This window comes from Mustela putorius, unplaced genomic scaffold (assembly GCF_011764305.1).
Source record: "Mustela putorius furo isolate JIRA1106 unplaced genomic scaffold, ASM1176430v1.1 tig00003901_pilon_pilon_pilon, whole genome shotgun sequence".
In the NCBI taxonomy this organism is placed as follows: Eukaryota; Metazoa; Chordata; class Mammalia; order Carnivora; family Mustelidae; genus Mustela; species Mustela putorius.
Window position 1 is genome coordinate 18866912 of NW_025422049.1, and position 22472 is coordinate 18889383.

The 22472-nt window shown below is 42.1% G+C and overlaps 1 protein-coding gene across 4 annotated transcripts in view; it reads left to right on the forward strand.

Annotated features, from left to right (window-relative positions):
- MORC4 (MORC family CW-type zinc finger 4) overlaps positions 1-22472 on the forward strand; it is a 52473-nt gene that overhangs the window by 28879 nt on the left and 1122 nt on the right. For 3 of the 4 annotated variants that reach the window (XM_004769002.3, XM_013064837.2, XM_004769003.3), the window contains 7 exons: positions 1837-1935; positions 5379-5507; positions 7984-8052; positions 8441-8492; positions 9872-10047; positions 21051-21744; positions 22029-22312. In XM_004769002.3, coding sequence (XP_004769059.1) covers positions 1837-1935; positions 5379-5507; positions 7984-8052; positions 8441-8492; positions 9872-10047; positions 21051-21744; positions 22029-22312 — 1503 coding nt within the window. The remainder of the gene's footprint in view (positions 1-1836; positions 1936-5378; positions 5508-7983; positions 8053-8440; positions 8493-9871; positions 10048-21050; positions 21745-22028; positions 22313-22472) is intronic. The other variant, XM_004769004.3, reaches the window with a different exon arrangement.

Sequence of the window (22472 nt, forward strand, 5' to 3'; positions counted from 1 at the left end):
CATATCCCCAATATTTGGAGGGCAGTCTGTTTTTGCCTATCCTGGATCCTGCAGGTTGCTCCTAAAATGTGTGCACAGCTGCCTGCCATGGGTCTGTGGATGGGAGATGGTAGCTATTCCTGTTCTGAGAGCTGAAATTTGCCCATGTACTGTTCAAGGCTTCTCCCAAAAGTTGCAAGCCATCAGTAGACTCTAGAGTTCCAAATAGTTCAGGCAGTTCTGCTAGTGCAGTGGCTGTCTAGGTGGGGGAATAGATTCCTGGTGCTTCCTACTCCATCATCTTTCCAGAATCCCATCTAATCTCCTTTTAAAAATAGTTTTAAGAGGCACCTGGGTGGCTCAGTCAGTTAAGTGTCTGCCTTCAGATCAGGTCATGATCCCTGGATCCTGCGACCGAGACCCGCGTCAGGCTCACTGTTCAGTGGGGAGCTGCAGAGCTGCAGAGCTCCCTCTGCTGCTTCTTCCTCTGCCTCCTGCTCCTTCTGCTTATGCATGCATGCATTCCCTCTCTCTCTCTCTGACAAATAAATAAAATCTTTTAAAAAATAGTTTTAAAATAGCATGGTAAGAGAAAACAAGGAATAATTCTTCATCTGTGACTTGAAGGAAAGATACAGACAGAGAAGTGTGAGTTTTTAGTAGCTTGGAGGGGAGTGTTTATAGGGGAGCTCACAAATGATTACTCTTCTCTGTGTAGTCAGAATCTAACTTAAGGGCACCTGGGTGGCTCAGTGGGTTAAGCCGCTGCCTTCGGCTCAGGTCATGATCTCAGGGTCCTGGGATCGAGTCCCTCATTGGGCTCTCTGCTCAGCAGGGAGCCTGCTTCCCTCTCTCTCTCTGCCTGCCTCTCTGTCTACTGTGATCTCTCTCTGTCAAATAAATAAATAAAATCTTTAAAAAAAAATTTAAAAAAAGAATTTAACAATATTAGTAAGGTGGAAGTAAGGAAGAATACCTCTTAAGGAGAGAAGAGGTCTATAATACCTTTGGGAATGATGCATGGAGTCCAGAGATTTTTTTTAAAAATACTATATTTGTAGTATTTCAGGTGTGTACAGCTCTACAGTTAGGTGTAACACTAGGTTATAGAATTAAATATAGAGCAGCCATTTTAAATTGGCAGTTTTTAAAAGTAAAATTCAGGTTTTGACTTATACACATAACATCGTTTGACCCTAGGTTTACTGTTGTTCATTGGGGAGGAGGGATAAAGGAGAAAGAGCCAGAGCCAGAGCTGGGGTCCAGCCTCCACTAACAAATGCTCAGTGGAGGGTTGAAGGGGGCTTTGTTGTCCATTGGTGCCCTAACTTCTGTGATCAACATTTGAGTGAAGAGCTATATACACATTTCTAAGTTAGGATTGGATTGATTTGTAATAAGTAGGGTGCAGTATTTGATATGTGATCCTCTAACTTTCAACTGGGTCCTAAATTGTTTACCTGGAGTTATCGGACCGTCGGAGCAGCTCCCCATCAACTTATCAGTATGGCTCTGTCCTCGCTCTGCAATTTAGTCTTCCATCATTGTCAATAATGTCAGCTCTCCCACCTCATGATTCTCAAAACCCTGAATATCTGGAGAACACAGTACTTTTTAGGACTTGTGGCCATTTTACCTTTGCAACCAACGTGACCACTCAACATGATGACTGTCATTTTATACATGTAATTTGCAAAGGCCGTGGATTCCCATCCTAGTTTCTGGAAGTATAGTTGTTCAGACTTAGACTGAATAGTCTACATTGTCAGCTTCTCTTAAATGGGAGCATCTCAAAGATCATGAAATTGTTTGACAGATCCTCAGCATTGATGTCCTTCTACTTGCTTTTTCTTTCAGCTTGACAATAAATGCCCTTGCCCAGAAGCTCAATTCTTATTGGAAGGAAAAGACATTCCAAGAGAATTTTGAGACCTCAGCCATCACCAGGCCAATATCGTGAGTAGTAAATACGAACATAAAAAGTATTAGGGGTGATGTCGATAGAGCGAGTGGAAGGGACAAGGGTAAGATGGTGCTTTTCACATATGCAACTTTAATGAACTAATAATAGGAAACCACAGGTACTAATTCCATCATTCTCTAGACCTCTTCATTCTGGTTGAACACATGTGTGGTTTGGCTCATTAATGTGAAGAGTTTAGGACTGTGAGTTTATCCTACAGGCAGTGTGATATAGTGGAAGATGAAGCCATTTAAATGAGACACTTGTGGGTTGAAAATCTGGATCTAGTTCTTAATGGTTTGGTGAGTTTGGGTAAGTAAGTCACACTTCACCTCCCTGAGAATATGAAATTAGGTAGCATAACATTTTTAGCATAGTACCTGGCATATAGTACGTGTTCAGAAGTGTTAGCAAACTTCCTTTCTCTTTAATCTTAGGGAACATTGTTGGGCCTGTACCAAGGAATTTGAGGGTAGAAGTAAAGAACCCAGCATACCAGAAAAAGGTAGAATTTATTGAATCAAAGATAGGGAGTTACAGAACTTTGGATCAGGATGACATGCCTCAGTGAGCCAGCATGGGAGCATAAAACAGAGGATAGAATGTGTAACAACACGTACGTAATCAGTTACACCACCATCATGACAAAGATTAGAGTGTTAGAAGTTCATTTTGGGGATTGTCACCTGTGGGGGGTTTTTTAAATGGAAGTTATCAGGTAAATGAATGATACAGAATTTCCTTCTGAAGGCAACATGATCGGCTATTGTGTAAATCACTGTCTTATTCTGAAGATCTCTGCTCATGTCCTGCCTCTGTGGTTTTCAAAGAAATGCCAACCTAGACAAGATGCCTTTTTTTTTTTTGCCTTTCACATAAGTGGTAATTAATGCAATGAAGCAGATGTTCATATATTGCTGGAGTGTGTGTGTATGTGTTACACAACTTTTCTGGAGGCAGAATCGTAATAATTACTATTATTTATTGAGTACTTATATGCCAGGCCCTGGTCTAAGTTCTTTACATGTAGTTTCATTTATTTGGTCATTACAACAACCCTATGAGGGAGACAGAATCATACTTTTACCTGTTTACTAATGCAGACACTGGTACACTGAGAGCTTAAATAACTTGCTCAAGATGAAACAAGTAGAAAGTGGTAGATACAAGGCTCAAATATAGGCAGTCAGCCCCCCAAACCCAAGTTTTTAGCCATGACACTCTTCTGGAAGGATGCAGTGAGGGAAATATGGTCTAACCCCTTTAACTACCCATTTATTGCAAGCACAAACTAAATGCCTCTCCTGTCTGCCTGGGTGGAAGGATCTACCATGGTTTGATATAACCTGAGGCAAGGAGTTGCTGTCTCTAATGCTTGCCTCCAAGGCAGTAATATTGACGTGCTTCTGCAAGCAGCTCTTCTGTGCACCTCCATGTAAAACCAAAGCTAATAGGACCTTTCCTCTGCCCACCACTCCTGCTAGAAGTGCTTTTTGCAAAAAACAGTGGCTGTGTGGAAATATATGGACACCAGAGGTCAGGCCTGAGCTTAGAGCTCAGAGGTTACAAGGCTGGGGCAGCCTGGAACCAGGAGATAGGAAGCTGTATATCCAGAAATGTGTATGAACTCTCTTCGTTAAAACAGAGTTTTAAACAAGAAGAGGACATTGTCTTTGAGTTGTAGAAATAAGAGTGTCTTTTCTTTTTTATATCTTTATGTATTTTCCAGTTTTTCTATCATCTTGTATTTTTTTTTAAAGATTTTATTTATTTATTTGACAGAGAGAAATCACAAGTACACTGAGAGGCAGGCAGAGAGAGAAGGAAGCAGGCTCCCTGCTGAGCAGAGAGCCCGATGCGGGACTCGATCCCAGGACCCTGAGATCATGACCTGAGCCGAAGGCAGCGGCTTAACCCACTGAGCCACCCAGGTGCCCTCATCTTGTATTTTTATAGCTAGAAAAAAAGCATCATTTAAAAACATAAGGAAGGGGCACCTGGGTGGCTCATTCGGTTAAGCATCTGACTCTCAATTTCAGCTCAGGTCATGAGCTCAGGGTTGTGAGATCGAGCCCCACATAAGGCTCTGTGCTGGGCATGGAACCTGCTTAAGAGTCTCTCCCTCTGCCTCTGCCCCTTCCCCTCCTTACCACCTCCTGCTTGCACGTGTGCGTACGCGCTCTCTCTCTTAAAAAAAAAAAAAGATAAGGAGAACATTGAACTAAGACATAAAAGAACCGTATCACTTTGTTGAAATGGCTATTAGAAGAATGGTATAAATGTAATATACACACATCTTGCTCTAGGCTAACATTTACATGTTTCTCAAATCAGCCCTTGATGCCCCTCTGCCCTCTTTCTGCTTCTTTTCTCCAGTCATTTCCCTCTAGTCTGCTTTACATTCCTTGGATGCTGACTGCTCCTATACACAGACCACCTCCTTTCACAGAGAAACACATTCACGATGCGATATAGTTCACTGGGTTAAGCTTCCTGGCAGGGATGGGAGTGGCTTTGTGTACAACTCTGGAAGGATATTACCTTAATTCAACCAGTTGTTGGACTGGAGCTACCATATCTAGTTAGGAAATTTAATCACATTTATAGGATGTTTTTAAGATGAATGTTGGGAATACCAACCTAATAAAGTTTTGACTGAGGTATAAACAAAGACTTTTGAACAGAAAAAAGAGAGGACTAGGGAGTCTGTAGGGAAATGGGGGAGATTTTGTGATGATGATTCTTCTGTGACTCCTACAAATGCACTTTAAGCCTGTTGCACAGCTGGATAGAAGCAAATAAAATGATTTCTGTGGGTTTTGGTTCTTGGTAATATTGTTAAATATATATATTTAACATATTATATATATATTTAACATATAATATATATATTTATATATTGATGTGTATATAGATTTTTTCCTAATAATTTTAGAGTTAAAATGATCATCTTGTTTGTTTAAAACAAGTGATTCTGGATAAATATTATTTACTTCCAAAAATAATGGTAGCTTACCTTCTTAATACTTGTTATAATTTTTCATCTCCATATCTGGTATAGTTCTATTATTATTTTATTTGTGAAGTTCAAGATGCATATTTTTTAAAGATTTTATTTATTTAACACAGAGAGAGAAAGAGATCACAAGCAGGCAGAGAGAGGGCGAGGAGCAGGCTCCCTGCTGAGCAGAGAGCCCAATATGGGGCTCTGTCCCAGGACCCTGAGATCATGACCTGAGCTGAAGGCAGAGGCTTAACCCTCTGAGCCTCCCAGCTGCCCCCAAGATGCATATTTTAGACACCCTGACCATAACATAACAGTTCTAACACATTTCCTATATAAAATTTTGTTCTTTCACTTTTGGGGTGTGACTTTCTAACGTAAGGGCACAGATCTAGGATATACGCAGTCATATTTCTGTTTTCCTTCTTTCAGGAAGATTCCTGACCAGACATGGGTACAGTGTGACGAGTGTCTTAAATGGAGGAAGCTTCCTGGCAAGGTTGATCCGTCTACATTACCTGCAAGATGGTTTTGTTACTATAATTCCCATCCAAAGTACAGGTAAGGTTGGGACTCAGTACTGTGTTAGGGAACATTCCTGATTTGTCTCTATATTCTAAAACACTTTTTAAAAAAGTTTTTCTGAGTATAGTTGACCTATAACGTTACATTGGTTTCAGATGTCTGACACAAGCATAGTAATTCAACAAGTCTATCCATTCTGCTGTCACGAGTGTGGCTCCCATTTGTCCCCATATAGCACTATGTCAGGATCAGTGACCATATTCCCCTTGCTGTAGCTTTCATTCCCAGGACTTACTCCATAACCGGAACCCCACTCCCTTACGTTCATTTTGCCCACTTAAAACACTTGATCTCAAGTCTACACTCTGCAGCCTGGCATCCGAGCCCCTTGCTAACTGATCCCACCTTACCTATCCAGCCTTAGTTTTCACTGTAGCTTAACACAAATTGTATGCTTTCGCTAGGCCTGTGGCACCAGTGTTCCCTGCACGCGCCATACTTGTTCCCTCCTCCATGACTTGAGAGTGTCATTCTCCTTGCTTACTGTGTTTCTGCATTCCATCTGCCTGTCGAAATCTTATCCATCTGGGAAGCTGAAGTATTCTTGTGTGGTACTTCTCCTGTTGACAATAGTTTACAGTGATTTTATGCTGGCTTCCTGTGGTGTTTAATTCTTGACATTTGTTCACATACTGTTTTGTATTCTTTAGATAGTGTTCATATGTATATACTTTGGCTCTCCAAATGATTGTAAACTACTTGAGAACAAGGGCTTTACACTTCAGGTGGAGTTGATGATTTTCTTCATATGCTTCCCTTCCGCTGCCTAAATCTATCATGATACCTGTTGTGCATTTAATGCCGTCTGTGCACATGTCCCTTGCAGCATCTAACATCTGGATACTGCCTGGCATATCCGTGAGCATTCATTTCGGTTTAACAGATACTCCGATTTGACTCAGTAGTCACACAGGTTTAAAATAATAGTACGGTTTGCTTCACTTCAGCTCTGACTTTCTTAATATTGTTTTCCCCCTGTGGGATAAATGCTGATAGTAAAAAAGGTACTAAAACACGGTATGCATTTTAGGAAAAGTGTTCAAAATGGAGGAAATTAAGTAAGTGAGGTCTAGGTGTGTGATGAGTAAGCATTCCCCCATCATCTGCAGATGTACCTAAGCCCCTCTCCCTGGACAGTAACCAGGATGGTAGGACTAGAACATGGGACTAAGTGCTCAGGAGTCTCATTTTTGAAGCCTGGATCTTCTGTCAGTTTACACTTTAGTTCAGGAGACATAGCCTTCTAAGAAATGCCTCCTTATAAAATGGGTATAACATAGGGTTTCCAGTCATTACGGATTTCTGTTTATTTGTTCTAGGATTGCTTTAGATCACTGAATACATTTTCTAGTACTCCTTTTAGTGTTTACTCCTAAGATTCTCTTCTTGTGCTCTACATATAACAGATGTATTTCCATTTATAGAATCCTCTTTTTGCTCTAGTCTCCACTATTTTGCTTTTACAATGTAAGCTCCTAATCCCTTATTGCTTCCCTCTGTCATCACCTCTGATTTTCTTCTTCAGGTATCATCACTTAGTTTAGGGAGTCTCATGCTTCTAGACTGCACCTTGGGAATTACTTTCTTCATAAACATGAGGCGTATGACCCAGGTTCTGGTCTCAGCAATCATCTCTGTGTGTGGAACCTCAGGCAGGTCTCTCTCATCCTTGAAATCCATTGTGTAAAAATAGAGATTATGCTTCTTGCCATGCCCCATCATAGGAATTTTGTAGCTGTCAAGTACTTTGTATGTCCTGGGGGAAAGGTACATATGCACCAAAAATTAGATGATGGTATGCCTTGAAGTAAGAATTGCTACATGTTGGACATCTAGGTGCCCTCAGTCGGTAAAGCATCTGCATTTGGCTCAGGTCATGATCCCAGGGTCTTGGGATTGAGTCCTGCATCTGGCTTCCTGCTCAGCAGGGAGTCTGCTTCTCCCTCTGCCTGTGCCCCCCTCCCTGGTTTGTGCTCGTGCTCATATGCACTCTCTCTCCCTCTCACTTTTTCTCAAATAAACAAAATCTTTTAAAACAACAACGAAAGGGTGCCTGGGTGGCTCAGTGGGTTAAGCCGCTGCCTTCGGCTCAGGTCATGATCTCAGGGTCCTGGGATCGAGTCCCGCATCGGGCTCTCTGCTCAGCAGGGAGCCTGCTTCCCTCTCTCACTCTCTCTCTCTCTGCCTGCCTTTCCATCTACTTGTGATTTCTCTCTGTCAAATAAATAAATAAAATCTTTAAAAAAAAAAAAAAAAAAAAACAACAACGAAAAAGAATTGATGCATGGTAACATGGCACACAGGTTTTGTAATGTGGGTGGAATCTGAACTCTGTAGTGCCAAAGGGTTGTGAACCTCTATGACCTGCCTCATTATAGCTGTAAGGAAAGCAAAGGGTAAAACCAAAGGGCACATTTTGTTTCCCAAAGATGATTTCTTCTCTGCACTGCAGGAGATGCTCTGTTCCAGAGGAACAAGAACTCATCGATGAAGACCTGTACTTGAACAAAGCTAAAAAACAGTTGAGTATACCTAAGGTTTTAGATCATACAGTAGAGGGGACTTGACCCTTCCTAGCAGGACAGGGGGAGTTTTAAGAAGAGAGAGGACCTATCTTTCTTTTTTGGCTTTGAATGATTTCCCTCTCACTTCTGTTCTCCTAATTCTTTCTTCCTTCTAATCATCTCCTGAGTGTCTAACACATGATTGTCTTCTGTCTCTCACCTTCCTTTCCCCCTCTCTCTCTTTTGATGGGGCATTGGACCTCTCTCTTCAGTGGCAGAGTTTAGGAAGGCACCCTCAGTTACTCAACTCAGAAGGAACCTTATAACCTAAATCTACAATTGGTAATCCATTTCAGATGAAGAAATTTCATGAGTGAACTAAATAACACTTTTATCTTCTCCTAGGGATCAAGTGGTTGAGAAGAAGAAGCTGCCGGTGGACAGTGAGAACCACCAGGTGAGAGACAGTCCGCCATCTTTGTTTTCTCACAGAAAATTTTCCCCAACAGAGGACATAGGTTGAAGAAAGCAGCAGTCTTGAAAGCTGCGTAGAAATAACAAACCATTTCTTCTGGTGATCTTTTTTTCCATTGGATCTTTTGATTTTGCCTTGATCTGCTGTTACTGATGTTCAGATCACCAAAAATAGAAGAGCCAAATCTTTTATTTCTCAGATTTGGATTTCATACTGATTCTGGACAGTGTGAATGTCACATTCAGTGTCCCAGAATATTCAAGGCTGTGTTCCGTCCTCATACAGGCTGCTCCTATTGAGTGTCTAGTTTTTCCTCAATCTCCTTTCTTCCAGGATTCAAGGGTGATTCCTTCCTCCTTCCTCTTGGGAAGAAGGGGTGGTTCTCTCTGCCCCTCCCCTATCCCTGCTTTCAGGCTGGCTGGCTTTATAAAGACTCTGCTGTTTTGAATTTTCAGGAGCACTGTCTCTCGGACATGGTTGCCCAGCTCCGGACGCTGAAGGGTGCAATAAGGTTGGCCGTCCTCTCAGGGACACTCCTTTCCTGACAGCCACCATAGCACCCAAGTCTCTTCCCCACCCAACCTTGCCTTTCTGCATGATCTTCCTCTTGACCCTCTTTCCCAGAGATATCTGCTAGTAGCATGTTAGATTCTCCTTCTCCCCTCCCAATCAGGGTAGGTCAGACTGGTGAGGATAGAGGCAATTCGATACTAATCTTCTGACATCCTACTGAGACCCAGGCATATGAATAACCAGGTTTCATACCCTAATGTCTTGGCTTAATCATCTGATCTAGAGATTGGGAGATGTCCTGGGACCGCCCTGTCCTCATTCAGTTTACCTCCCCTTTATATTCCTCTACCTTCATCGTTTCTACTCTCTTCCTCAGCTGGCTCTCCCACGAGATCTTAGATGCATGTCTCTGTGTGTGTGCACTGGGAATATGCGTTCGTCTCTTGCATGCATTTCTCCAAAACCAGCCCTGACATTTGCTGCGATGCTTACTCCCTCCACCCCTGCCCGCATCACAGATCTCAGAGGAGTGACCCCCCAGCCCTCAACTGGGTCACAGGAGAGAATTAGATGGTGATTCGGGGGCCTGGGTGTGTGTTGTGGGTGGGGTGAATCTAGGAGCCAATAAGTGAGTTGGGGAGGTCTGTTGGTGTCCAGCCGATAAGGTTATAACTGAACTAGGTTCAGTGGTCTAGTGTACGTTACTGCGCGCTTTTTGTTTCGTGTAGGAAACCAGTTTCTTTTTATTTGGCCAAGTGTTTTCTCCTAGCATCAGAAGGATTTGACTCATCCTTTTGATATTTTATTGAAATTGGGATTTTTATGAATCACTTCTTTCTTTGCTCTAGGTATTTGCCAATCCGCTGAAGATCCCTGCTAGTCGAGATATGGATGACTTGAACAATAAGACAATTGAATATGAGGGAAAGGATAGTCCTAGCCGGCCTCCATCTGTTGGAGAAGAAAGCAAGACACCCTCTCTTCAGCTTAAGCCTCTGGATTCCAGTGTTTTTCAGCTTTCCAGGTGGGTAGAGAATATAGTCTGCCTTCAGTAGTAAGCCTTGGGGTCCGTTTTCCTGTGAAGTAAGCCGGGATGGTTATCATATTTATGCTTCTCCTAAGGCCTAGCATGGACTTCAGTTGGAGAAACACGATTCGGGGGTAACAGAATTGTGTGTTGCGTGTACTTGCAATTTTTCAGCATTACAACTGCTGTGTCGAGTTTGTCTGTCTCTCTTTTGAGACAGTCAATTGACAAATACTTTTATGTATTTTGTATCCCCATTATGTTGGGAACTGTGTTAAGTGAAATAATGGATGTGAAAACTCTTTGAAAAGCATAATATGCAATCCAAATGTAAGGTAATGTAACATAGGTAAGTGTTACTTCTTTCCTTAACCGTAGGAATATTGAGGTCCTGTGGGGCCCCATAGGTCTAGCACATGTTGGCCACATACAAAGAACAACTATTAGAAGTTTGTGCCATTAGGCAAGCCTTCTCATCCATTGTCTCCTAGAGTCAGTTGTGAGTGTGAGTGTCGTTTGGGGCTTCACTTGTCCATCTCCTAGCACCTAGTTGGTATGATTTCATTAGTCTTTCTAACAGGAAGGAGCATAACTCTTCTTTTTCTGAAATAGCAGGAGTATTTGAAGTGCTGAGAGATATGACTGCCCCTCCACTACCATGAGACTGGAACTCAGGACTCCTAATTAGGACTTGCCTTCTCCTATCGCTATACTTCTCCCTTCTGGCAAGGCCAAACCATAAGGCAGGTACAGGGTTGCCCTTTAAAAGTAGAAACTTCTGCAGTTGTCAGTAATGTGACTGTTTTATCGTGGGTTGTGAACTTCTCATTGACCCTCTTCATTTGGGGTATCTTCTTAATATATTTTAGGATAGAAGCAATGGTATATACATAACAGGGTAAAAAAACAAACAAAAATGACTCTTGGCTTTTCCCACTAATGGTACTGAGTCTTTTCCTTGTGTCTTGCTTCATAGGTGGGTCTTTTCAGTTTCTCATCTAGGCAAACATCTCCATATGTGTTCAAGTCCCCTCTTCTGTGATTCTTCCACAATTAAGCCCTGTAGATATTCGAAGAACCCCATGACCCCCCTGAACATGAACAGAAGGTCTCGAGAGGGAGTAAGCTATTTTAGGAGTGACACTATTAAAACTCTAAAGGAATTAAATGAGAATCAGTAGGAGATCACCTAGAACAGTGCCTTGGGAGCTAGGAGGCCCTGAGTAATTAATGTGAAATCAGAGCCCTGCAACAGGAGCCATTTCTAAGATTGAACTGTGTGGCAAAATAGAGTCCAGTCCGTCTCATGGCCTTGAGTCTCATTTGACTCTGTTCCCACCCATAGTTTTCCAACTCCCATTGTAGGTGAAGAGGGACATACAGTAGAGTGCTGCATAATTTTTAAGCACATTGTTGCCTCTCTGCTTTGATCTCCTTGAGTTGGCCACACATCCAAATTGCCATTGGCATTTCAAGGTGTCGTAGCTCTTGAAGGCTATCCTTTCCCTGCTGCAACCACTGCCTTTTCCTTTTTCTGCAGTGTTTCTTTTGTTACCCTGAGTGGTTTCCGGTCCCTGAAAGGAAGTTATAGACGCAGATACGTGTTTGTGTATTTAATGAGTGCAGTATGGCAGTACGGCCATTGGGTGGCGCACTTCATCAGGCTTTAATGAGGTTGTTGTATGAATTATTTATAGAACAGCCTTATCCAGGTTTGGGTTTTGGCTATAAAGGACAGGCAAAGTACATCATTCGTGTGTAATTTTAATTTGAGAATACTATTCTTTCAAGGGAAAACGATAACGTGATCCGTGATATTGCTAATGTCCTGTTTTATATAGGGTCAGTAAGCTGAGGCTGTCATTTTAAGCGACGTGGATAAGGGGATTCAGATTGAGTGCAAAGAGTCTGCCTTATTATAGGGAGAAGTGAAGGTATGCAGGGGTTTGGTAAAATATACATGGCTTTCTTGGTAAAACAATGTTAATGAGGTAATAGGTTTAGTCAGCAGTTACAAAGGTCTCTTGTGTTATTTATTAAAACCTGAAGCTAATAAGGGTCCTTGGGTCATGTAGTACAGCTTTCCAACACTAGATAAAATAAAGCCCATACTATCCAAGAGACTTTTTTAAAGTTTTAGCGGAATAAGTTATTTGACCTAGCAGGGGCTCCCGAGGGGTCATTGGAAATAGCTTTGTGAGTTTCACAAACTAGCCAAGGGGATGGGAGGACACGCGGTGAGGAATGGGTTCAGCCAGGATGCAAGTGGGCATAATCATTTAGCTTATTTCTGTTAAAGGAAATAGTCCTTTTTCTTCATTTATTCTGCATATATTTTGAGTGCTTGCTGTATGAAAGGCAATGTTCTAAGGCAGTGATGGACTCAAAAATGAAGAATTTTATGGCAGTCAGAGTTCTGTATGTAAGTATCCCCAATACATGCTAGGTTTCATATGTGCAGTTACAAACTTAAGGTCCAAGGTATCCATTAGCATATAGACACAGGAGGCAATTAGTAGCTATAATTTATTTAGTTGTTTAGAGACCCCTTGAATAAACTATATATCGAAGGCTAATTATAAATAGTTCATGTTTTAAAAGGATAACAAAAAGAAACCATCCAAATTACACTGTAATAGTTGAAGGAGAGGAAGACAGACATTCTGATATGTTTAAAGGAATATTTGAAACAACAAACACAAGGGAGAAAGAGAGGAACAATTTTATAAGTGAATAAAATGGATTCAGCAGCCAGTGTTAACATTTTAATGGGAGAGACTTCCAGAATGGAGAAATGAGGAGTGTGATAGACTATTTCACCAACAAATAACCTCATTAACTGGAAAATATTATTAAGCAAAACAAAACAAGCATCTGAAGCTCCTTGAAATTGTCCTAGAGGCATACAGCAAAAAAACATTCACTGAAGAAAATCTATGAAATCTCAGAGACAACTGCAAGGGTCTTCAGCCTTCAGCTTTGCTCCCATCCCTCTTCAAGCTGTATTTTACAAAAACTTCTCAGGGAGTTCTAATCCAAATGGGTATGGTCAAAAAGGTGGGGGCTCCTTCTTTCCCTAGCTCCCAGTGTGGAGCTGTGGTCTCACCTGGGTTGGACAGGCCTCCGGCTTTTCTCAAGTGCCCTAGTTCTGTCTTGCAAAAACTCTATTCCAGGCCAACCCAGAATACTAGGTCTCTCTTCTCCCATGCAGCCCCCACTCAGGGTGGAAGCCCTCCCCTCAGGACAGCGTGCTGACAGTACTGGACTCCTGCTGCTCTAGCTCCAGCTTGCTTACAGGGCAGAGGTTCATGCCTAAAGTAGCAAGCCCCCAAAAAACATCCTGGCATCCACATTCATAAAGAAAATTTTCTTTTATGCCACTTTTGGACAGTGGCACCAAGGTTCTGCTTAGGTCAAGGGGCCTGAAAGATGAAGAACTCCTTCACTCTACCGGAAGGACCTGACTTTTATGCGGAACAGATCATGGAGAATTCCATTCGTAAAAGCACTGTCAAAAATACTGGAAATCTTGGTAAGCAGTAATTAAGAGGGCTCTCGTAGCTCTGTGATAACACGTTACAACAAGCAAAATGGCTGAGCAGTCAGAAGTTTGCTAACAGAGAGAACCAAGGAGAAAGACAGTCAAGAAAGACCTCTCCTGGCATCACAGTCAGCCCTGGGATTAGGAAGGCTACACATAGGCACGAGGCTCCATTTCCCCGGAAGCAGTCAGGCTAGGACAAGAGGTGAACTTTAAGGCAGTCCTTGAGTCTCACGCAGATCAAGCAACAAAAGGACAGGGCCCTCAGTGGCACTAGGGACTTAAGCACAGCCTCTGTCTAACCACTGGCCAATTAATAAGCTTTTCGGACCCAGGGGCAATTCCTAAGAAACCAGGCTTAAAAAGAAATCACACGTATCCTGGTAGACTGGAAGACTGTGTGCATGCTCAAAGTCGTGCCCTCCCAGAGGTGATTCGAGAGGGAAAATCCAAGCTGCTACTACCAGGCCGGAAGTGGGGCCAAAACAGATTCCTTGAACTGTGATAGCAGCCTCCATGCCATACATAACACCCAATGGGAGAGGGTAAAAAGCTAACTGGCTGTGGGGGCTTAAGCACAATCTGTGACCAGTAACTGGCCTATGCTGACCCAGGGGTGACTCCTGCATGGCCAGGTAAGAGAGAAAAACCAAGAAGAAATCAATTTGTTCTACAGTGAACAGCCTCTGATACTTCTGTTCAGATTTATTCTGCTCAGATTTCTTCAGCCAAGTCACTAAACAACCAAGCAGACAACAACATCAACCACTCAGGCATATGGGAGCAGTGTCCAGAGTTGCTGTTCTGTTATTAAAAATACCCAACTCTCGGCGCCTGGCTGGCTTGGTTGGTGGAGTGTGTGACTCTTGATCTCACGGTTGTCAGTTTAAGCCCTCCGTTGGCTGTGGAGATTACTTTAAAATTTAAAAAAAAAAATCTTTAAAAATGAAAATAGTCAATTGTCAGGAAAAAATCATGAGGCATGCAAAGAAATAGGAAAGTGTGACCTGTACATAGGGGGGGCGGGGAAGAAGAAGATAATAGAAAGTGCTCATAAAGAGACCCAAATTTTGGATTTAGTAGACACAGACTTCAAGGCAGCCATTTTAAGGAAGGCATACCTGGGTGATGGGCATGAAGGCGGGCATGTGATAGAATGAGCACTGGGTGTGATACGCAACTGATGAATCACTAAACCCTACCTCGGAAACTACAACCAACCAACCAACCAACCAACACAAATAATGGAGACCACAGGGCAGTCACATCACATATTCATGGTAGTAAAAGAAGAAAAAGTGTCAAGCAAGAATCTTAAATCCAGTAAAACTATCTTTAGAAAATGAAGGTGAAATAATACATTTCCCAGATAAACAAAAGCAGATGGAATTTGTTTCTAGTAAAAATCCCTTTCAAGAAATACTGAAGGGGGGCGCCTGGGTGGCTCAGTGGGTAAAAGCCTCTGCCTTCGGCTCAGGTCATGATCCCAGGGTCCTGGGATTGAGCCCCACATCGGGCTCTCTGCTCAGCAGGGAGCCTGCTTCCTCCTCTCTCACTCTCTGCCTGCCTCTCTGCCTACTTGTGATCTGTCAAATAAATAATTTTTAAAAAATTAAAAAAAAAAAGAAATACTGAAGGGGATGCCTGGGTGGCTCAGTCATTGTCTGCCTTTGGCTCTGGTCATTATCCTAGGGTGTTGGGATCGAGCCCCACATTGTGCTCCCTGCTCAGCGGGAGACTGTTTCTCCCTCTCCCACTCCCCCTGTTTGTGTTCCTTGTCTTGCCATCTCTCTCTCTGTCAAATAAATAAAATAAATCTTAAAAAAAAAAAGGAATACTGAAGGGAGTTCTTTAGGATGAAAGCAAGTGATACCAGATAGTAATTCAAATTCACATGAAAAATAAGAGTACTGGCAATGATAACTAATTCATTATAAAAGACAATATAATGGCTTTTTTTCCTGTTTCTATTCATTCATTCATTCATTCATTCATTCATTTAGTCATTCTTTTATTCATTTATGTATTTGAGAGAGAAAGAGCCTGAGCAGGGGGAGGGGCAGAGGGAGAAGCAGACTCCCTGCTGAGCAGGGAGCCCAACGTGGGGTCGATCCTAGGACCTTGGGATGATGACCTGAGCCAAAGGCAGGTGCTTAACTGACTGAGCCACCCAGGCACCCTTACTGTTTTATTCTTAACTAAGTTAACTTAAAGAATAATTTCATAAAACTAAGTGTATATATGTATATAATTTTATATATGTGTATAACTTCGTTGTTGGGCTCATCCACAGATGTGAAATGTTTGACAATAACAGCACAAAGGAGGTGAGTGGAAGCAAAGAAGTACTGGAGTAAAGAGATAACACCATAGTAAGAAATGAAGAAAATTTCAAATGGAAAAATAAGGTTGATTAGCAGACTCTATAAACATTATAAATATGCAGTTGCTCTTTCTTCTCTCCACTTCCTCAAAAGGCGTAACATTACATAAAGTAATAGTTACAGCAATGTGTTGTTAGATTTATAAGTGTTAAACCAGAAAATATCCATATAACGTGAAAAAGGAACAGTAGAAGAAGAAAGGAACAAAGAAGGCATGGCACATATAGAATACAGCAAGCTAAATAGCAGATATAAATTCTGTCATTTCCATAATAACAGTAAATATGACTAGTTCAAACTATCCAATCAGAAAATATCAAGATTGGATTTTTTAAAAAATCCAAATATACAGGAGAAACACTTTGTAATCAGAGATATAAATAGGTTGAAAATAAAAGAGTGGAAGCAGATATACCATGCAAAAGCAACCATAAGAGAGCTAGAGTGCTTATGCTAATATCAGACAAAGTTGACTTCAAACAAAAAGATGTTACTAGATTTTAGGAGGAATATTTCATGACAGAGTTCATCAGGAAGATGTAGTAATTATACCTATATGTGGACCTAATAACAGAGCCCCCCCAAATATATGAAGCAAAAGCAGACAGAATTGAAGGAAGAAATGGATATCAATAATACTTGAAAACTTCAATGGCCCACCTTCCATTATGGGTAGATCAGCAAGGAAACAGAAAAGTTGAAGAATGCCATAAACCAACTGGACCTGACAGAAATGTATAGAACACTTTATATTCTTCTGAAGTGTACATGGAGTATTATCCAGGATAAGAACCTATGTTAGACCCGAAAACAAGCCTCAGTAAATTGAAAGGATTAATAACATGCAAAAAATGTAGTCCAATCCCAATGGAATTCAGGTAGAAATCAACAACAGAAGAAATTTTGGGAAATTCACAAATATGTGGAAATTAAATAACAGACTAAAAAGCTTTTGCATAGTGAAGGAGACCATCGACAAAAAAACCAAAGTAACCCACTGAATGGGAGAAGATGTTTGCCAATTTTATATCCAATAAGGGCTTAATATCCAAAATATATAAAGAACTTAACACAACATCAAAAAAAAACCCACAAAAAAATTTGGCTAAAAAATGGGCAAAGGGCCTGAACAGACATTTCTCAAGAAGACATGCAAATGGCCAGCAGACACATGAAAAGATATTCAAAATCACTCATACCAGGAAAAAAACAAATCAAAACCGTAATGAGCTATCACCTCACACCTACCAGAATGGCTAAAGTCAACAACACAAGAAACAACAGGTGTTGGGGAGGATGTGGAGAAAGGGGAACCCCTTCATTGTTGGTGGGAATGCAAGCTGGTGCAGCCACTCTGGAAAACAGTATGGAGGTTCCTCAAAATGTTAGAAATAGAATGACCATTTGATCCAGTAATTGCACTGTTGGTATTTATCCAAAGGAAATGAAAAGACTAATTTGAATAGGTCATATGCAGCCCTGTGTTCATTGCAATGTTATTTACGGTAGCCAAGACATGGAAGCAGCCCAAGTGTTTGTTGGTAGATAACTAGATAAAGAAGATGGGGTACACACACACAGTGGAATATTACCACAAAAAATGAGATCTTGCCATTTGCAACAGGATAGGGTATAATGCTAAGTGAAATAAGTCAGATAAAAAAAGACAAATATTGTGTGATTTCACGTCTATGTGAAATTTAAGAAACAAAACAAACAAAAAAACAAGCAGAGGGAAAAAAAATCAAATGATAAAATGGACTCTTAAATATAAAGAACAAACTGGTGGTTGCCAGATGGGTGATGGGGGGGAATGGGTGAAATAGATAGATTAAGAGCACACTTATCTGGAGGAACACTGAGTACTGTATGGAATTGCTGCATCACTATATTTTACACCTGAAGCTGACATAACACTGTATGTTAACTGTACTTCAAATACATAAGTAGCCACTAAAAACTTGAAGAAAACAGTAAAGTGATTTAATTTACAGTGGCTTCAAAAATAGTCTTTAGGAATAAATTTAACAGAAGTGCAAGTAAGCCTTGTAAACTGAGAACTGCAAAATATTTTTGGGTGCGATTAAAGAAGACCTGAGTAAATGGAAAGACATGTCGTGTTTATGGATTAGAAGATTTGCTGTTGTTAAGATGGCCATATTCCCCAAATTGAGCTACAGATTTGATGCAGTCCCCTATCAAAATATCAGCTGGCTCCTCTGCAGGCAGACAGTTGAGGAGTATGACCAAAAAAAAAAAAAAAAAAAAAAGGAGAAGATGGGGCGCCTGGCTGGTTCATTTGGTTAAGCGTCTGCCTTCAGCTCAGGAGTTCTGGAATCGAGCCCTGCATCGGCATGGGGCTCGCTGTTCAGCAGGGAGCCTGCTTCTCTCTCTCCCACTGCAACTTCCCCTGCTTGTGCTCTCTCTCTCTCTCTCAAATAAATAAATAAAATCTTAAGAAAAAGAAAAGAAAATGAGAAGAAACTAGCTATGTAGTTTGAAAAGAATTCCTGGTGGATAAACCCTCAATTAGTCCTTACTAAATGAGTGAATACAGGTCTGGAATAAGAATCATTCCCTAAGGGGAAGATCAGACCTTTACTTACAGAACTGCTAAGTACTTCTAGAACCACTAAGTTCTAGATCCACTTATTTTTCTCTCACATAATAGTTTCATTTTTATTTCCTCTTATGTGCCAGGTTTTGTCCCTTCCTTCCCATCTAGCACAGCTAGTTAAGCTCTCTTCTGTCAAGGAGCTTATACTTTAGTACTTTAGTAGGGAATTTACAAGACACACACACACACACACACACACACACACACGGTAAAAAAGAGATAATATGTTATAATTGAGTGCTAAGGTGCTGTAGGAATTCAGAGGTAGTATTTGAGCCAGACTTAGACGTGCAGTATTGGGTAGGAGAAGGGCATTCCAATCAAACGAAGCAGCATAAGAAATCATGGGCATTTCTTTTGGCTGGTGTTTTTGAAGGGAAGTAATGAGAGAGAAAGCTGGGGCCAAGTAATGTCCCACCCCTCCCCCTGACTAGCTACATGACCCTGACAAAGTTAACTTCTCTACATTTGAGCATCCTCTTTAACCAATGCAGATAAACATACCATTTACCTCAGGGTTTTTGGGAAAACTGAATGAGACCATGCACAATAAGCACTTACCATACTGTCTGGCATGGAGTAAGTGCTCAATAAAGGTTTCTTGGGTTTTGGAATGGAACACCAAACTAAGGCATTTGAGCTTTTATGTTGTGGGTAGCAATAAATAAAGATTTCAATTAAGGGTGTAACATAAACAGGACAGCACCTTAGGAAGATTAGTAGCTTGGCAGCAGGTGGTCTGTCAGTGAGAGAAGGGGAGACTGGAGGAAGCCATTGCAGTAGCTCAGGACAGGGAATGTGAGCTCAAACCTGAGTATACTACTGAACTATATAAAATTACTGAGAGTTTGCTGGTGTCATAACACAAATCAGACATAGGAGAGGGAATGGGTTTGACCTTGACAACAGAAGGCCAGTTTTCTACACCCTGAGACACCAGTGGGACAGGCAGGAAGGGGTGTGCTGGGTGATTGGAAATTCCATACTAGAGATCAGGGCTGGGGGAATGACCAGAGGTTATAGCCTAGAGGTGGTCTGAGATTACCAAAGAAAAGAAATACAGGGAGAGAGATAAAGATAGAACCCTTGGAGGCAGCAAAAGGAAGAGAAAGCATATCATTTGACTAATTGCCTTTCATAGAAGTGTGGTCTTGCTATCTGGGATCGTGTACCCTTCCTTCCTACCTCTGAGCTGAGAGACTGACTCTTCCTCCCTACCACAGCTAAATGGGCCCTCTGCAGTGGCCCTTTATGCAGGTTCTAGATGAATGCATTTGGTCTCACATTGCCCCTAAATATTTTTGCTTTCCCCCTAAGGTTGACACAGCAAGACCTATTAAGAGGCAGACCAGTTTTCTTTCTGGGTGAACACTAGTTTCAAAGAATGTTCAGGGCGCTGTAAGAAGCTAAGGTTTGAGATGTCTTACAAACGTTCTCAGAACTTGCAAAGAAAAGTGGGCAACCTTGAAACACTGTAAGGTGACTGATGACATGCCTGATTCTTTCTCATTGAAAATTTAGAATTTGATATTTACTTAGAAATTTCTGCATTTTCTGCAGGGAGGACAAAATAATTATGGGGTAAAAATGAGCTGGCGTGCCGGGGGTGGGGGAGGTGTCCTGTCCTACTGCAGGATTTTAAATTGCCTGTGGATTTCACGGGTGCCAGTCATTTCCTTAGTTCCTTCACCACTTAGTGCGAATAGAAGCCAGAAATGGAAGGCGATGGTGCGATTACTCTCCTGCACTTTCCTGAAGAAGTGAGGGAGTGCCTGTTTGCCCTGACAGAGGGCAGTTCTTTTACCCGAAGAGGGAAATGATTTGAAGTGGCCGATTCCACTTGTTTGTTTCTGACTAGGGCCCTGTGTTTTAATTAACTTTTATAAGTGAATAATGGGCTATAGCCACAATCCAGTTGGCTGGCAAAGGAACTGCATGGTGTTCTGTTGCAATATAAAAAATGTGCCTAAGTCTTTGATACTGGGAGCTTTTTGTGACACTTGAAAATTAACGAGCTGGCTCAGCTTTCCTCCGCATACTCTACTAGGCTTTTTATGACCTTTTTTTCCATTCTCGTGTTAGGGGATTTTGCATGTGTATTTGTGTGTGTGTGTGTGTGTGTGTTTCTCCCTTTCCTTGCATTTTGGAGTCAGGCTGCTTTCAATCCTGTTTTCAGAATTCTTACCAAGATCAACTTGGTCTTGTTATATCCAGATACTGACTCTCATACTTTTTGATTTCATCTCTCCATTCAGACTGGTTGCTAGCTCAGCAAGGTGCATGAGTGAAGGATTTGGAGTTCAGGGGTAGAGTTGTGTTTTCCTAACCTGAAGTGATCTGTGGATAACAGCTAGAGTCAGTTCTAAAGCAGGAAGTTTGGAGAGAGGCTCCATGGGATAAGAATACACCTAGCTTGTATTTTGACAGCTTAACATTTAATTCCCTCTTCTTCTTGCAGTAAGTACAAATGGATCCTGGGAGAGGAGCCGGTGGAGAAACGAAGAAGGCTCCAGAATGAGATGACAACACCTCCTCTAGATTATTCCATGCCTGGCCCTTATAGGAGGGTGGAGGCAGCTGTCTCCTACCCAGAAGGGGAGAACAGCCATGATAAATCCAGTTCAGAGAGAAGCACACCACCGTACCTTTCTCCAGAATACCCAGATGCAAACAAGAATCCCAGTCAGAGTAGGGAGGTGTCAGTCCTGTATTCAGGGGCCCAAGACCAACACCAGGGGTCCCTGCTCCCTGAAGAATTAGAAGATCAGATGCCAAGATTGGTAGCAGAAGAATCTAACAGAGGCAGCACAAATATAAACAAAGAGGAAGTAAACAAGGGACCTTTTGTAGCTGTTGTCGGTGTTGCAAAAGGTGTTAGAGATTCAGGAGCTCCCATTCAACTGATCCCTTTCAACAGAGAGGAGCTGGCTGAGAGGAGAAAAGCAGTGGAATCCTGGAGCCCCGTGCCTTACCCCTCCGTGGCCTCTGGTCCCACCCCTGCCGCAGCCGCTGGGGAGAAGGGCCGAGGTTCTGAGGAGGGCGGAGGTCGCAGTTCGCCAAAGATGAAGAACCAAAGAGAACTGGAAGAACTGAAAAGAACCACAGAAAAACTGGAACGTGTTTTGGCTGAGCGGAACTTGTTCCAGCAAAAGGTTAGGGCATCACCTTCCCACTAGGAATAAGAGATCCATGTAACCAAGAGACCAGAGAGTCGCGGCTCTTGACGATTTCCCGTTCTGAGGCCTTTCCACAACAGAAGCCATCGACTCATTCTGTGCCGTGTCTCAGACTGAATGAACCCGAGTGGGCTTCCCGCCCCTATCTGGGGATTGAGAAGGTCCCTCAGTGGAACGTGTATGGAGGAATGTATTAGGGACACATTTTGGTGCACTCCTAGCATGTGGGGGTCATTGAATTTCTGTTTCTTGGACTGCAGGTGGAGGAGCTGGAACAGGAGAGGAATCACTGGCATTCTGAATTCAAGAAAGTCCAGAGTGAATTGGTGACCTACACCACCCAAGAGACGGAAGGCTTGTATTGGAGCAAGAAACACATGGGCTATCGCCAAGCTGAATTCCAAATTCTGAAAGCCGAGCTGGAGAGAACCAAGGAAGAAAAGCAGGAACTCAAAGAGAAACTGAAGGAGACAGAGATGCACCTGGAAGTGCTGCAGAAGGCTCAGGTCTCCTACCGGACCCCAGAGGGAGATGACCTAGAAAGGTTAATTACTAGGGTTTAGTTATCAGCTTGTGAGTGCTAACGGGAAGCATCCCTTAGGACCCCCAGTTATTGGCCGTAGCTAAGGGAGGAAGCCTTAATTAATTTAGAGGCCACCAAGGAGCGAGGAATTACTTAGAGAGCTGCAGTCTCCCTGTGTTTG